The sequence below is a fragment of the Diabrotica virgifera genome, chromosome 10 (genome assembly GCF_917563875.1).
Source record: "Diabrotica virgifera virgifera chromosome 10, PGI_DIABVI_V3a".
Classification (NCBI taxonomy): domain Eukaryota; kingdom Metazoa; phylum Arthropoda; class Insecta; order Coleoptera; family Chrysomelidae; genus Diabrotica; species Diabrotica virgifera.
The window spans coordinates 148,076,639-148,095,125 of record NC_065452.1 but is presented as its reverse complement, the minus strand read 5'-3'; the positions used below and the strand labels follow the sequence as shown (position 1 = coordinate 148,095,125).

Sequence of the window (18,487 nt, the reverse complement as noted above, 5' to 3'; positions counted from 1 at the left end):
TATAGTTTTTGTAAATTCGCGACCCGGCACCCATATTAAAGACACTTTATTGTCTTTTGCCACGTTATTGAGGAGATCTTTGCAGTTTCTCACCAGTTTTGATTTGGTGAGAGGGTTCTTTACAGCCAGAATAGCCGATTGGCTATCTGTGTAAATGTTGAATATCTTAGCTTTAGAATCTCCATCTATGATTTCATCAATGCAGGCCACCAAAGTAAAAACTTCAGCCTGGAGCACAGTTGTATATTGACTTAGGCTGTAAGATTGATTATAGTTGTTGCTTGTTTGCCCAACGACTCCTGATCCAGTACCGTGGGCAGTTTTAGGTCCATCAGTGAACCATATTAAGTGTCCATTAATATTTGGTACTGTTTGTTCTGTAGGTGGTGTAATTGTGTGAACCTTCTCAGTGAGGATGAATTCTGGTGTTATCATATCTGAGTTTATCATAAAGGTGGATTACTCAAGTATAGTCCCAGTAGTGGTTGTGTGGCTATTCAATACATATTTAGTAGTATTTAGTGGTTGTGGTAATACAGCAAAGTTAAAGGGTGACAGAGACGCCCGGTATAATAGAAACTCTTTATTACTTGATATAACAATGTGATCCAAATCGAATGTGTGGTGTATGCATGTCAACCCCTTTGTTTTACTCCATGAGCTGGTCCACTGACACTTGCAGGCACTTAATAAGAAGGAGCATAAGAACGGAGTTATGAGTCCTGACAGCCCAGAACCTGAGACTGAATATCAACTGACACCACGGACAGAAGCCAAGTACAGTAAAATAGACGAAGATTTTCAGATAATGCTACAACGGAATCAAATGAACGGACAAAGGGTAAGAAAATATTCTTTTAAATAAAAATATACGGTTTCGTTTTGATTCAATTCGAGTCTCTTACTAGTCCAGAGTAATAAGGATTTTCTCGGGACACTCAAATATCCAAGTAGCTGACTACTTTTTTAGTTATTGGAGACCTATAGGAAGAAAAACTACCTGTTTCCTGCACAGAGTTCTCGTCCGTTTTTTAATTATTAACAATTTAGTGCAAAAATCGCGATTTTATCGACTTTTTGCACTCTATTCAAAAGCTAAATAGTTGACATAAAATTACAAAATTCAGTTTTTTAGAACATTAAAAAACCTTCAAAATGCCGATTTTTGACAGTTAAAAAGTTAATTTGTTGCTACGCAAACTGCAAAATAAGTGAAAATCGTTATTTGTTAATAACTTTTACTAAAACTACCTTAGAACTTTAGTGTTTCACCCAAAGTTGGGTATTGACATACTTAACAAACCTTCAAAATTTGAGACCGATCCATTAATTAGTTTAAGAATTATTCTATTTTTTTATTCCAGAGACCTTTATTTTGCAATAAGACAGAAAATAATGAAGATAGGGCAATTCTGGGTATGCCAAATGAAAGTAGAAGACTGATAGTATCAAAATGTATTAAAAAAAGATAAAAAATAAATAATATAGTCAAAAATCCTAATTCCAAATTTTTGAAATTTTGTAGTTTATAAACATTTAGAATAACTTTAAAAATGTTGTTCGTAGAAACAGTCTTTTTATATATTCGAAAAGAAAGTATTTTAACACGAATTTTCAAATTAAAAAGTTTAGCCTGGGTTCATTTGGGATAAAGTTAGCCATATGTTTTTGTTTAAATTCACACCTAATTTGTTTATAATAATTAAGGAATCTCATTAATGCCATTTTAAAGAATGGGATTTTTTTTTATTTTCTTAAAAAATTTGCACAAACATTATACCTTCACACCACCCTCTACGATTTTTCAAAAATGTAGTTCAAACGATTACTAGGGGGAACCTACCAATCCACCGGGTTAAAATACCGAAAAAGCAATTTCAAACGAATATAGTTTTCTGTATCTTCGGATCAACTCAATGGATTTTGATCTTTCTTTTTTTTAATTTGTATGTAATTTCTACATACATTACAAATATGCAATTTGTTTATAAATTTAATAAGTAATAAACAGTCTAATTTGTTTAAACAATTCTTGAAAAAATATTTTTTTTTACAAAAATCTATTTTTTTTAATCATTACATCATTTACATTAATGATCATAGAAAAAGTTAAAGTACACTTTAATAAATAAATTATTTTTATTAGATAATTATTTATTGAAGATAATTTATTTATGAAAGTATACCTTAACTTTTTCTATGATTAATAACGATAGTATGATTAAAATCATGAATTTTTGGGAAAAAATTATTTTTTCAAAAATTGTTTAAACAAATTAGACTGTTTATTAATTAATAAATGTTTAGACAAATTGCATATTTGTAATGTACAGAAAAATTACATACGAATTAAAAAAGAACGATCAAAGTATATTCAGTAGATCCCGAGATATATATAAAATGATAGCAGTTTTAAGTTGCCTTTTTTAGTTTTTGAACTCGTGCATTTGTCGGCTCCCAGCTCCCCCTTCACTTACCACGACTGTTCACCAATTTAACTACATTTTTAAAAATTCGTGTAAAATACCAGCTTTTCTAATATGTAAAATGATTTTTCCACCTACCTCTACTGAAAGTATACTTTTCCGGACCTGATTGTAGGGAGCAAAGTTGTACTTTTCCTCCCTAGGGAGGAAAAGTAAAAGTGACGTCATTGTATTTCATTCATGAAATATAACTTATTGACGCCCTGTACAATACCTATTTTCTATTACGTAAGTATCTATACATTTTAACGTTTATTTAAAAACACTCTGTATTTTGCAGAATGGTAAAAAAACAGTAAATTGTTATTCTGATTTAACAATGTTTACATTAGTTTGACTTATATTTGACAGTTGACAGTTATATTGTACCTACTTGTTAGTTTTAGTTCTAATAAATTTTGTTGGTTAGTTACATAAATAAATTAAGTAAAAATGAAAAAATGACTTGTTATATGAGGAAGGTGGAAAAACCATATGTATAACATGGGAGTAAAGTGCCTTTTCCACCCTTGAATGATTACTGCCCTCCGCTACGCGTCGGGCAGTAAACTTCATTCTCGGGAGGAAAAGTAGCGCTTTCCTCCCTTGTTATACAAATAGCTATTTTCTACGGACAATATTTTTAAAGTTATTCTAAATGTTTATTAACTACAAAATTTCACAAATTTGGCATTAGGATTTTTGACTATATTAGATAATTTTTTATCTTTTTTAGTACATTTTGATAGCATCAGTTTTCTACTTTCATTTGGCATACGCAGAATTGCCCTATCTTCATTATTTTCTGTCTTATGTTATTGCAAAATCCCAAGTCTCTGGGATAAACAATTAGAATAACTCTTAAACTAATTAATGGATCGGTCTCAAATTTTGGGGGTTTGTTAAGTACCCCAATACCCAACTTTGGGTGAAACACTAAAGTTCTAAGGTAGTTTTAGTAAAAGGTATTAACAAATAACGATTTTCACTTTGTTGTATATTAAAAATCATTTGAACGTAACTAGAGTTTTAGATGTCAAACTACCACAATTCTACAGGGTGTTAATTTTGCTACGAAATTAATAAAAAAACGTAATTATCTTTTAAAATACCCCGTATAATTTTACGAAACCTCATATTTTAAGAAAGAAGGCATCGAAGAGAATCCAAAAATGTAAAAATATACAGGGTGTCCCATTTAAAAAAACAAAGTTATAAGCAACTTCCGGTATAACCGGAAGTTGCAAAGAGATGAAAATATTTTCATTTAATAGATCATCCTTCAAAACCCTTTTATTCCAATTTTCATGATTCTGTTGCCTTTAGTTCTCGAGATATTTCTAATAGGCCAGTTATCTGCCTCACCCTATATAATACGATTGTGATACCGACGATACTGTATACGAGCGAAAATTGAACTTTACAGACAAAGCATAATAGTAGGATAAATGCAATTGAGATGAGACATCTACGAGCTATAACCGGAAAGACCAAATACGATGGAATAAGAAATGAGGCAATAAGAGGGATAACTAAACAGTAACAAGGAACAGGAACAAGGAATATTACAAAAAAGAAAAAAGGCAGACCGAGGAACAAATGGATACAGCAAATAGTAGAAGCAGGAAAAATTAAACAGAAAATGCTTGAAGAAATGAAACTAATAGCACAAGACAGAATAGAATGGAAGAGATGGGTGAATATGTAGCTAAACTAAAGCCAAATCCGACACCTGAAAGGGTATAAGGAAGGGGAGAAAGAAAGAAAGAATATTTATATTTATTCTGTCATTTGTATTTGTCATGATTTTTGTTTTACTCATGTTCATTTTTAATCCTATCTTCTCTGATGCTTGTGCTAGTTGAGTCAGCATTCTGGCTAGTTCTTCTTGATTGGTTATAATAAGAACATCATCGCAATATCTGAGGCGATTGAGTTTCTTTCCGTTTATGTTGATAAATAATATAACAAAATACTACAGGCGCTTAAATAATGAAGGCTAGATTGTACGTATACAAAATTATTATACGTATTACAATAATATATGCCTACAGGCAACAACCACTGTCAAATTACATACTAATAGTAATTGCATAAAAATAGAGCGAGGGGTTAGACAAGAAGACAAAATGTCACCTAAAATTTTTGATACAGCTCTAGAACATGCTTTTAAGAAATTGGATCGGCTGACAAAGGGAATCAAAATAGATGGAGAATATCCAAACAACTTACGTTTCGTCGAAGTGAGCTGTCCACATGCCTGAAGAGATGGAGATGGGCAGGACACATAGCTAGAATGACAGATGGGCGATTTACAAAGGGAAGACTAGAGAATCGTCGGTCAACCACCTACACGGATTGACTGACGATTTAAGAAGGCTAAATAAAAACTGAATGAGAGCTGCACAAAATAGACGGGGTTGGAAACACGAGGAGGAGGTCTATGTTCGGCAGTGGACTTTTGAGGCTAGATGATGATATTTGTGGTCTGTTTTTTTTTCGATTTTATTAAGTTCTTGTCATTTGGTGATTTACTGGACATCTATAAACATCTTTCTGTCATATTTCTTCATATTCATAATCCAACATTAATGTCAATATTATTTTTTTTTTTGTATAAATTTCCTAAACCACGTTATGAAGAGTTTTTTTAAACCTGTAAAAGGTAGAAATTATTTATAAATTCGGAGTATTTCGTGATAAAACTGCCAGTTTCAAATTATTTGATAATTTATGCTCGTTTGAACCTACAATGCTTACTATCTATTTGATTATTCCTTTTTATTGCCAATAGGTCAAATGGTCACAATGTATACAATACAAAAGTTAATCTTTTTCGGCTTTGATCAATATTTTGGTTATAAAATCACCACTGAAGTGTGAATATTTTCTAATAGACATTTTTAAAAATAATTTCTTGTTGAATTTTGCAAAAATAATTTTACTTTTGAATTTCTAGATAACGTTTGAAAAATCATTTAATCGGGTATCAATCATAGCAGTCACACTAGTGATAATATCATAAAGATCTTTGAAAAAGAAATTTCCCTTGTTCATTGTTGTCAAATTTCCTGTTTTATCTTCAAACACCTGTATTTTTAGGTCATCTAAATTCAGAGGTTATCTTCTATTCTTTGAAGTATATTCATTTCAGTTGTTTCCAGTATTCTTTTAGTTTTAGATGTTTCTGGTATATTTCTGCAGTATATGTCATTATAAGTCTTATATTATAGCAGTCTTGTAGATTCTTGATTTGGCGTCAATGTTATTTTTGTTTCACCATAATGTATTGTCATAGTATTTAGACATTATACTATTTTTTATACCCTTACTGTTTTTTCTCAACATAGCTAATATGTGATATTACCTATAGGTACTATGTTTGTTTGCAATTGACAGCTAATTACAGATGCAAATCTTTACTACTCGCAACCAGCAGGTAAAGTGAAGAAAAAAACTGAAATCACTCAAAATAATATCCTCTTTTGCTGAAATGTAGTTTTAGATATTATTTTTCAAAGAGTACGCCCTGTATGCCCATGGATTATATACGTAACAGGTATGAAAATCATGGGTCAGTATTGGAGAGTCAAAAAGGGACAGGGTTGTTTCGTTTTAAACATTTTGTTTTAAACATGTTTTAAACATTTGTTTATGTTTAAAACAGTTTTTGTTTAAAATACTTAAATTAAACAAGCGGTTTTCATTTTCTTTATTAAAATAATAAATATGAAAAAAAATCTCAAATACCTTATAAGAACTTTTTAACATACATATAAAATATTATTTATTTATTAATAACCGGAACTTGACAAAAATTGGAAAACTTAAATCATTTTGAATAAAAGAGTTAATAAATTTCTCAAAACTGTTTCAGTTTCATAGTAATCTTGTAATCAAAAATTATCAATCTGATATCTGATCAGTCACGTCATCAAGCTCTTTAAAAATTGAAACCAACTTAGCAGCTTTGACATTGCCTAGCCGATTACGTAGTTTGGAATGGTAAACCGAATGTGGAGGAGAAGTCTTTCAAAAGTTCTTGTCAAAATACAAAATATTAATGTTAATAAAATTCTTTTTTTTTGTTAAATTTTAGCTTATCACCCATTTAGAATAAATAAATAGTGTGGGTTCCCCCAGGCAATAGCTCTTAATTACAATTAATTGGTTTTCGTATCTATTATGTTAAAGAAAAGATAAAATCAAGTTATTAATATTATGTTTAAGGAAATATGATTTAAACAATGTTTTTTTCGTTTTGCTTGTTCGTTATAATAATATTGTTGCTAAACAGGTAAATTTTCATTGTATACCGGGTGTACGAATCAAACTGCTTTTTTCTTAAAATTTGCATCACCCTGTGGAATATTCTAGCATATATGTAGAATACTGAAATTAAAACCTAACTATAGCCTCATGCTTTCTCAACATTTTGTTGTTTGAATGATTCGCTTATGTTGGATAATAAAAAAGTTAGGTGCTTTAACAACTAGACATGTTTTTTATCAATACAGGGTGTTTTTAAAAAATGTTGGCAAAGTTTAAGGGGTAATTCTGCATGAAAAAATAATGACAGTTTGCTTTATAAATGTCCGCAAATGCTTCGTTTTCGAGTTAGGGGGTGTTGAAATTTTTCTGACAAACTGACGATCTATTTATTATTTTAAAACCGGTTGAGACATTCACATGAAATTTGGTGGGTTTTAAGACGTAGTTATTGCACATTTCTTGGCATACAGTTAAGCATTTAATATTCATCATTGGTGCGCATATGGGTAATATGATGGCTCATATTACCCGTATGTTCGCCAATGGTGAATATTAAATTCTTAATTGTATGCCAAAAAATGTGTAATAACTATGTCATAAAACCCACCAAATTGCATTTGTATATCTCAACCGGTTTTAAAGCAATGAATAAATCGTCAGTTTGTCAGAAAAATTTCAACACCCCCTATCTCGGAAACGAAGCATTTGCGGACATAAGTTTATAAAGCAAACTGTCATTATTTTTTCATGCAGAATTACCCCTTAAACTTTGCCAAAATTTTTTTAAAACACCCTGTATTGATAAAAAACATGTCTAGTTGTTAAGGCACCTACTTTTTTTATTATCCAACATAAGCGAATCAATCAAACAACAAAATGTTGAGAAAGCATGAGGCTATAGTTAGGTTTTAATTTTAGTATTCTACACATGCTAGAATATTCCACAGGGTAATGCAAACTTTAAGAAAAAAACTAAGTTTGATTCGTACACCCGGTATACAATAAAAATTTACCTGTTTCGTAATAATATTATTATAACGATATTGTCAAAGAATAAGGCTATACCATATTAAAATAATCACTTAAATCGGACAACAGACTTCAAGAGATATAAGACATCAAAAATGACCCATTTTTAAGGTGGCCGGTTAATTTTGGCCCAGAGTGTATGTGGTAAGATACGTCGGCCATTTATAGATCCAGATTCTACAACAGTGTAGAGGAAAACCACTTTTTTTAAAACATCTGAGTTCATATCCTGATGATAACCCCCGTTTTAATTGAGGTGAACACTGTACACATTTAAATCACCTTTTAAAAACCTTAATCAGTTCCTATGTGCGTAATAACAACACGTCTTCCTTTACCCAAAGGATCTTGTAAGCCGGTTGAAAGTGTGATTAAAATCCTGCGGTGAACTTTTAATATCCAAGTCTTGCCATACTTTTTATTTTTAGTGATCCTCATTCCATTACGTTTTGTTCATATTTTTTGTCAAAACATCTAAAAATACGATTTTTTTTGTAAATACTCCCTCTGTCATAACAGTATTCAGGGCCGTAACTACCATTGGGGCAACCGGGGCAGTGCCGCGGGGCCCCCAGCCAAAGTGGTTCCCGCTGTGGCCCTCGTTTGGTTGGCCGTGCATAGATTTTAACGTGGAAAATAAAAATATGTATTTTAAAAGCCGATCCCAACGAAATATTTTCAAGTGACACAATTTTAAAAAGACCTTACAGTGGCACCCTAGACCTCAACATAAAGTTGAGGGGGTTAAGCAGGGGCCCCCGAGACCTTAACATAAAAATTTTTAATTATTACTTAGGAAATTAGTTATTTCGGCGTAATAAAACCTAAACTGTCATTGGAAGAAGAGGCCCGGGCGAAGCTGGGGCCCCTGAGACCTTTCGTAAAGATATAAATTGTTACTGAGTAAATTAGTCATTTTGGTGAAATAAAAACTAAAATGCAACCGGAACAGGGGTCCCCGGTCCAAGCTACTCTTTCTTAACCAATTTACCCCAGACTACATCTTGGTACGTGAAAGGAACCACATTGTAGTCGAACAATGTAATTAATAACATACAGTAGAGCGTCGATTATCCGAACGTCGATCAACCGAACGACCGGTTATCCGAACTCACGACTCCCGCGCCCCGCACTCGAGTACCGAGCAAGCGTTAGTAATTAACGCTTAAAATATCTTCAATTTTCTTCAATTATGTATCCAAAAATATATTGTTGCAAAGACTGCACTTTTTTGGTTAATTGCTATTTGTCATTATCAAGGTATAAACAAATATACAGTTATATAAATATGGCTTTTATTCACTTGTGGATAAATATGTATGACAATCTCAATATAGTTCGATTATCCGAACAAATCGGTTTTCCGAACACCCATGTCCCCCAATTAGTTCGGATAATCGACGCTCTACTGTAGTATATTTTTTATGAAAACAGAAAATATGTTATATTGATGGTATATTCAGTTCGCTAAACTCAGACACAACTGGCTAATGATTTTAGTAGGTATTTTTTTTTGTTTTTTGTCAATTTTGCCAAAATTGGCAAAATTACTAACTATTTAGTAATTATTAACTATTTAGTAATTATTTTTTTGCCAATTTTACTAAATTGGCAAAATTACTTGCTAAAATCACTAGCCAGTTGTGTCCGAGTTTAGCGATCCTGCTATACTTGCAAAATTATTTACCTAACTTAAAATAAGGTGTTTTCAAAATTTTTTGTGTAGGTCAACTAAAATAGCAATATTTAGGTACAAGAAACTTCAGTCATGACTCATGGAATGCATTAAAATAAGTTTTCAAGGGATTAAATAACAAAAATTTTTCCGGACCCCCCATTCCTCCGGGGGGCAAACCCCAAACTCCCCGATAGGCCCCCTGGTAGATCACGTTTGCCCCGGGGCCCCCAACATCTCGTAGTTACGGCCCTGGCAGTATTTCGTCTTTCTCAGTTAACAATTTTTTCCGATATCACTTAATATACCGAAAATTATGTATTATTACCTATTATGTAATTACGAATTTTATGTAGCATATTTCGTAATACTAGTCTAGTCGCAACATAGGGGGTCCCGTGGGCACTTTTAGCTCGCCGCGATTTGATGGTGGTATTATAGGTTTTTTTGGGTTGCTGAATCCAATGGAAGTGGTCTGGAAGTCCAAATATGGTGCGTTTAATTGTTATTAACAAATTATGGTAAAATTAGGTGTTTTTCAGGAAATACTAGAAGCCCTGTAAATAAATTGATAGTGTTAAGGTCTTCTCTGGTGTATTTTTGGTCGCTGAATCGAATTCGACTAGTCGCGATTACTCAAAATGTGTTCTTATGTTGTTAACAACAAAATAATTGTTTATTCGCCGAAAAGCTCGAAATGCGCTATCTACAGCAAGTTTGTAGTCTTTTTCATAGTATTTTTATACGCTAAATCGATTGCCGCTAGTCGTGATAGCTTAAACCACGTTCCGACTTTGTTATTAATAAATTATTGCAAAATAACGGTTTATAGCACGTTCACTCACGGTTTTTGCTCTAAATCTTAAACAACCACTTGGATTGACATGCACATGCAGTGTGGCTAACACTTAGCTAACATGTCAAACAAAACAAGTGATATGTGCCAATGTCTGTTTTTACCCTGGGGGTGAAAAAAGAAACCTTTAAAAAGTCCGAAGTGGATAAACTGATTAATTCTAAGCAACTTTTGTTCTATACAGTTTTTTCACTACGTCAATACATTTTGAGTTATTTGGTTTTTTTGTTGAAAAATGAACATATTCACTCGCAAATAACTAGAAAAGTATTGACTTAGTGAAAAAACTCTATGAAACAAAAGTTGTTTAGAATTAATCAGTTTAGCCAATCCGGACTTATTTTAAAGGTTTCTTTTTTCACCCCGAAACGGGATGAAATTCACCCCCAGGGTAAAAGCACACATCGGCACAATATTACTTGTTTTGTTTGACATGTTAGCTACGTCCAAAGCCGTGTTAGCCAAATTTCATATCAATCCAAGTGGTTTTTTAAGATTTAGAGCAAAAACCGTGAGTAAAAGTACTACTATAAACCGTTATTTTTGCAATAGTTTATTAATAATAAAGTCGGAACGTGGTTTAAGCTATCACGACTAGTGACAATCGATTTAGCTTGTAAAAATACTATGAAAAAGACTACAAATTTGCTGTAGATAACACATTTCGAGCTTTTCGGCGAATAAACAATTATTTTGTTATTAACAAAATAAGAACACATTTTGTGTAACCGTGACTAGTCGCATTCGATTCAGCGACCAAAAATACACTAGAGAAGACCTTAACACTATCAATTTATTTACAGGGCTTCTAATAATTCCTGAAAAACACCTAATTTTACCATAATTTGCTAATAACAATTAAACGCACCACATTTGGCTTCCAGACCACTTCCATTGGATTCAGCGACCCAAAAAACCTATAATACCACCATCAAATCGCGGCGAGCTAAAAGTGCCCACGGGACCCCCTATGTTGCGACTAGATTATTAATGACATTGTATTAAAAGTATCATTTTTATTTTTTGGCTTTTAACTTTGGCATTTTATTCTTAATATAAAATCTGTTAATTTTTCTTCCGATTATATTTTTTGTATTATTGTCCAATACAATTTTTGTACGTCCTTTGTGTTTGTTAATCGGTTTTTCAAGTTTTCTGTTATCTTAAATTGCTACCTTGTTTCCATTTTGTTCTGTGCGCTTATGAAATACTCGATTTCATTGTTTGTTTACTGTAGAAATTACGCAATTGCCGAATATTGTTGTCAAATATGGTCTGGGTTAAAGAAACGACAGAGCGCTAAGATTGATACAGTACTGCCAAGACAAAGATCGAGTCATAACGAATACTTGGTGTAAGTTTTAGTCCAGAAGGCTTTACACATGCAGGTCGCCTTTAGACGGACATCAGGGCATTATATGGAATCAAATAGATTAATCTCCCAATAAAAATACGGCTGCTAAAGTGCTATGTATTTCCAGTCTTGCTGTATGGCGCAGAGGCATGGACACTGACAGAAACATTAATAAGAAAGCTGGAGGCATTGGAAATGTGGGTGTATCGACGTATCCTCAAAATATCCTGGACAACTCACATCACCAACGTAGAGGTACTGCGCTGAATGGGAAAACAAAAAAAAATCTCTCACAATTAAGAAACGAAAACTTGAATACCTCGATCATATTATGAGACATGATAAATATCATATACTCTAACTGATAATACAGGGTAAAATAGAAAGAAAACAAATCGAGTTATTCAGAAACGCCGCAAACAAAATTAAAATTGCTATGATGATAGCCAACGTCCGCAACGGACAACGCACATGAAGAAGAAGAAGATACACTGAATGCATTAGCAAAAACGAAAAAAAAAATTTAACAGGTTGTGACTTTTTCCATAGCAACATTATATTAAGACATCTTTTGTCCCAATTATCAGATTCTTGTTAATAGCTCCAATAGTTATTTGTAACTCACCTTGTATGGGTGCGAAAAGTTTTTTTTCCCCTTCCCTACCCTTGATTGTTCGATTGGATTCGATTTTAAGAAGTGTTGCTGGCTAAATGGGAGCAGTTCCCAAAGGCCAAAAAAACAAGAAAAAAAAAAGCTCACCTTGTATTACAAGAACGATTTAGTATAATACTTCAGCTATCTATTACGAAATTTAAAATTTAGCATGAATACAGAATATTATGTTTTTCATTGTAAGATTTAATTCATTATTGATCCAAGAGCGAAGATTTGTATTTGTTTACCACTCTAAATATTTGTTTTTAATTATAATGAAAACCAGCTGGTTTTGATTTTATTTGTCATATTATGTTCCGAAGGGTCAATATTATAAAAATAAAGATTTAGTATTTATTTCATTATTGAAACTGAATGTTATTTCATATAAAACTGAGTGTTTTATTATACAGGGTGTTTCATTGGGAAACAGAAATACTTTAATGGTGAATAGAGGTCACCGAGGCGGTTCTAGATATACTACATTTTTTACCCTACCGACTTTTATAACCGGTTACAGGGTGTTTTATCGATTTTGCCCATTTCTTTTTTAAGCCATAACTTTAGAACCACCCTGTATATTTTTTTGATATTTGATACACATATGTCTCATTCAAAACCCAAACGATTGACATACTAACCACAAGAAAATCCAGGTCCGGATTAACAAAAAATTATAAAGTAATTGTGACCTTAAAACAACACCCTGTATATTCAAATTTTGAAAATATGTTTGCATATTTGAAAAGAGCACAAAAAACTAAATTTAGTTTGCTTCAATTTTTCGGCCAGACAATTTTATGACGTTAATTTTGAAATTATATTGAATTTTTTAAGAACTCTGACATAAAGCAGGTTTTATTAACTTTTAATTATAAATTATTAAAGTTAATAAATAAATACTCTGTTCAAACGAGCAAGGAAATGTGTCGAACAAAATGGCGGACATTTTGAGCAACTGTTAGATATAGTTCAAATATTTTTAATTTATATTAAATTGTTGAATTGTTTAAACGAATTTTTTTTATTAGATATATATAGCTGTATTTTTTTGAATTCTTTACTAAAACATTAAAATATCCCAATTCTCGCAATTCTAATTTTTAACGATGTCCATACAGCTACATATCCATAGAGTCCATAAATCCAGCGTCGTAAATAAGTATTAAGTATTTTTAAAATAAGTATTGATTCATTAACATTAAATTAATAAAAGTTAATAATACTTGGTTTTTAATATCAGAGGTCTTTAAAATTTCCTTTAAAAAAAAGGTTTAAAATGCACCTTTCAACAGTTTTTTAAAATACGCAAACAGACTTTCAAAATTTCAATATACAAGGTGTTGGTTCAAGATCACAATTACTTTCTATTTTTTTGTTAATCCGGTCCTGGACTTTTCTTGTCATTAGTAATTGGGTCGTTCCAATGTGGTAAATAAATATTGATTATTTTTAAAATAAGTATTTATTCCTTAACTTTAATAAATTATAATTAAAAGTTAATAATACCTGCTTTTTAATAACAGAGTTCTTAAAAAATTCAATATAATTTCAAAATTAAAGTCAAAAAATTGTCTGGCCGAAAAATTGAAGCAAACCAATAAACTTAGTTTTTTGTGTGCTCTTTTCAAATATGTAAACATATTTTCAAAATTCGAATATACAGGGTGTTGTTTTAAAGTCACAATAATTACTTAATAATTTTTTGTTAATCCGGACCTGGATTTTTCTTGTGGTTAGTATGTCGGTCGTTTGGGTTTTGAATGAGATATATGTGTACCAAATATCAAAAAAAATCTACAGGGTGGTTCTAAAGTTATGGCTTAGGAAAGAAATGGGCAAAATCGATAAAACACCCTGTAACTCGGTTATAAAAGTCGGTAGGGTAAAAAATGTAGTATATCTATAACCGCCTCGGTAACCTCTATTCACCATTAAAGTATTTCCGTTTCCCAATGAAACATCATCATCAGTAGCTCGACAACCCTTTTTGGGTCCTGGCTTGTTCTAGGATTTTCCGCCATTCTGTTCTGTTCCTTGCTTTGTTCTTCCAGTGGGTAATCTCAAGTGTTTTCAGATCTTGTTCCACTTGTTCCATGTATCTAAGTTTGGGTCTTCCCTTTGACCTTCTCCCTACTGGTTTTTGCTGCATTATATGTTTTGGTGTTTCGGTCTCCAACATTCGTTCAACATGGCCCATCCAGCGCAGACGTCCGATCTTTATGGATGTTATGACGTCGGGTTCGTTGTATGCTGCTTATAGTTCAATTCCCAATGAAACACCCTGTATAAATAAGACACCAACATTAAAGGAAACAGATTAATTAGCCTAATGAGCCACAGTCTTAAGGTTTCCTAAGAATACTTCAGAACAGAATTAGATGCAAATGCGAAGAAGATCTCGATTATACCCAATTTGGTTTTAGAAATGCTATGGGGACTAGGGAGGCACTTTTTGCGCTAAATATCCTATTACAAAAATACCGTGATAAAAGATAAGATGTATTTGCATGCTTCGTGGACTTCGAAAAAGCATTTGATAAAGTACAGTATGAAACATGAATGCAGATGCTAAAAAGTATGGAAATAGATGACAAAAATATTCGAGTCATTAAAAATCTGTACTAGAATCAAACTGCTATCGTAAGAATAATTGGAGATAACTACACCAACGATAGCTCCATATAACGAGGGGTAAGACAAGATTGCATTGTGTCCATAACAAATAATATTTTGGCTGAAGTATTGGATTTCAGAAAGTTGAGTTCACAATGGGTGCTGCATTCGCTAACAATTGATCAAAAACACATCCGAATGCGACTTTCTCAACAACATTTAGAGCGTTTTCGAAAGGATAAAATTGATATTTTGCGTCAATTCATCACTACGGATTAGACTAGGGTCCAATACCATGATCCTGAATCAAAAAGAAAGAGTAGTGTGAGCCTGGTTCTTCGGATTTAAAACTAGTTCGTGTCTAGAAATCGGCCAAGAAGGTGTTAGCATCAGTTTGTTGGGATGCGAAAGGAATTTTATTTGTCGTTTACTTGCAAACTGGTAAAACAATAAATTCTGAATATTATTGTAACCTTTTAGACCAGCTGAAGGAAAAAATAGTAAAAAAGACCCGATTTGCACAAAAAAAATCTCTTCATCAGGACAATGCACCGTGTCATATGAGCATTTTGACAATGACTAAAATCCATGAATTAAAGTTGTATTGCTGGAGAATCCATCATATTCACCGGATTTGGTCCCTAGCGACTTCCATCTGTTTCAATACCTAAAAAAATTCATGCGTGGAAAGTTTTTTATCAAATGATGAGGTGATAACAGCTGTAAAAGCGTATTTTGCAACCCTTCCAGATTTTCACTATAGAGATGAAATTCATAAATTGGAATTTCGTTGGAACAACTGTATTGATGTTCAGGGAGGCTATACTGTATAATAAAGTGTATTTCAAACCATAAAATTGTGTTTTTCGTAACATAATTTACGAAATCTCAGCATTAAAAAATATTAGACTATTTATTATGAATGTATTGATGTAAGTTATTGGTTAATTTCAAATAATTAAGTTAATAAAATTGATTATACTAAAACTATTGTTACAGTTTACGTTTTTCGTTTTTAGGGTAGTATGAGTTCTTCAAGTTATAATACACAACCGGTATCAGTACCTGTAAACATAAACTACAGTGATTCTGGTCTTCTCCAATCTAGTCCACAGATGGCTCATACTAGTATTAGCCCTCGTCCGTCTTCATCCGAAACCGATTCCGTTTACCCTAGTGGAGGAATGTTAGAAATGAGCAATGGTTATCCGAACTCTGCCTCTCCAATGGAGGGATCTCCATCACCTGGACCCTCCCCCGGTCCGGGTCTTAGCACGTCCAAACAACATCCAAAACAGCATTCGCCAGGACCAAGATCTAATCTTCGAGTAGTTATACCAACACCTTTGGGACCAAGTATTACCACAGATGAAGTTTCTTATACAGAAGTAAGTGTTAAGGTCAAGTTGATGATATCTTTATAATTGTGTGAATTTATTTTAGAACCCTGGTTTATCTAGTTATCCGAGCGCCTTGACATCTTTTGGAGCTCAAGATTTTAGCATGGGTTCAGATATTAGTCTGGCATCGATGTCTTGGAGCCATCAGATACCTACGTCTCTCACACATAATACTTCATGCCTTCCCCACCTTGCAGTTTCTAGTAGTACTCCTCCGCCTACTTCGTCATCCCCGCTTCCTGTGAAGATTAAGAGTGAACCTATATCACCTCCCAGAGAGCATCACCCGCATCTGACTACAGCCGTCCACCATTCACATGTTCAAACGTTAAATCTGACCCACAGGTAAGAAATTTTATATACATTAGTTTTATCGTCCTCAATAAACAATAAAGGAAAAATAAATATTGACGAATTAAAAAAAATAGTTTATTTATTTGAGTTATGATTCTTTCAGAAGCTCCTATATCACCAAATCACCATATATTACTCCTATTTCTGACATTTTGTTCGGAGGTATTTCTCTTGAAACACCACACTGGCAAGGCGGGTTGGTAGGTTTTTATAAATTCAGCCGCTTATTGTGAGTACCGACGCTGTTTGAAGCCGCCCGCTCTGCGTCAGATGCTTGTAGGTTTTTGATCTTATATTATCCCTAAAATCAAGGCTTGCCAACTCCGCCTTCTTCGCCGTACCGAAAGTATTCTTGGTCGCCTTGTATGCCGTTCTGGGCTTCATCCGTGACCCTGGACAAGGGACCCTTAGCAGGTGATAGCTTCCCGGGTCAAGAAGCTCCTGGAATCTGCGGAGGGCAGCGATTGATTCACTTACCCTGATAGGACTATCCAATAGAATCCAAGGGTCTCCAAAGGAGTTCCTATTCGCTACCCTTAACCACATCTATAAAATGTTTACCCGAATAATTACGACAAGACTAGAAGAAAAGTTGGATTTCTACCAGCCCCGAGAACAAGCTGGCTTCCGCTCAAAATTCAGAATAAACGATCACCTACAAACAGTAAAAACCTTAATAGAAAAATCAATAGAATATAACAGATCACTGGTACTTATCTTCGTAGACTTTCACAAAGCCTTCGACACCGTGGAATTAGACAGCGTTATAACTGCTCTGAACAATAGTAGAATAGACCACCGGTTTACAAAGTTAGTACAAACGTTGTACCAAAACGCCACAATGCGTGTAAAACTTTCAGAGAGGTTCAGGGTTGGCAAGGGTGTATTTCAAGGCTGCGTAATAAGCCTCGTTATGTTTAACATACATGGAGAAGCTATTATGCGTGAAGCAATCTCAGAATGGGAAGGGGCATATCCATTGACGGCAGAAGAATCAACAACTTGAGGGACTCCGATGATTAAAACATTTTTCACTGAATCCTTGGAAGAATTGACGGATCTGTTAGGACGAATAGAACGAGTGAGTTTGGCACTACTGTCTATAAATAAATCACAAACAAAGATTATGGTCATAGATAGAAGAAATAACAACCAGTCAGACATTGTCAGAATCAATGACATCGAAGTGGTAAATAAATTTGGGTATCTGGGCGCCCTCGTAACCAATTCCGGAGGATACACCAAAGAAATAAAAAGAAGATCAGCCATGGCCAATGGAGCAACTCCAAAGCTCACTAAAGTATGGAAAAGCCACAACATTACCATTGATATAAAGATAAGGCTTGTGCAAACCATGGTCTTCTCCATTTTTTTACATGGATCTGAAGGCTGGTCTTTGAAGGAAGTTGGTAAACACATATTAAACGAGTTTGAAATGTTTCGCTGGCTAAGAATATTGCGAATACCTTGAACCGCAAGAAGAACCAAGTCTATTCTAAAGCGCTGGTTTCCTCGAAAGCGGCACCGACAAACTGCGACCGTAGCACTGCGATGAATTACGTCAGATTACGGTGAAAAATTCAAGGTTCTTCACTGCGGCAATGGAATGTGCAAACTCAGCAAGCGGTGGCTTCCAACGCATCCTTGGAAACCACCGCTATTATTTTGCATGGTACAGTTTTTTATGACGTCATTCATCGCAGTGTTACGTTCGCAGTTTGTCGGCACCGCTTTCGAGGAAACCAGCGCTTTAGACAGCTGCACGTTGACGTTACAAGTAGGTTTCGAAACATTGTAACCGAAAAATTATT

The 18,487-nt window shown here is 33.5% G+C and overlaps 1 protein-coding gene across 4 annotated transcripts in view; it reads left to right on the top strand.

The window, feature by feature from the left end:
• The window catches only part of LOC114333588 (myocyte-specific enhancer factor 2), a 427,721-nt gene that overhangs the window by 392,010 nt on the left and 17,224 nt on the right, over positions 1-18,487 (top strand). For 3 of the 4 annotated variants that reach the window (XM_028283484.2, XM_028283486.2, XM_028283485.2), the window contains 3 exons: positions 683-841; positions 15,942-16,310; positions 16,366-16,667. In XM_028283484.2, the coding sequence (XP_028139285.1) occupies positions 683-841; positions 15,942-16,310; positions 16,366-16,667 (830 nt within the window). The remainder of the gene's footprint in view (positions 1-682; positions 842-15,941; positions 16,311-16,365; positions 16,668-18,487) is intronic. The other variant, XM_050663235.1, reaches the window with a different exon arrangement.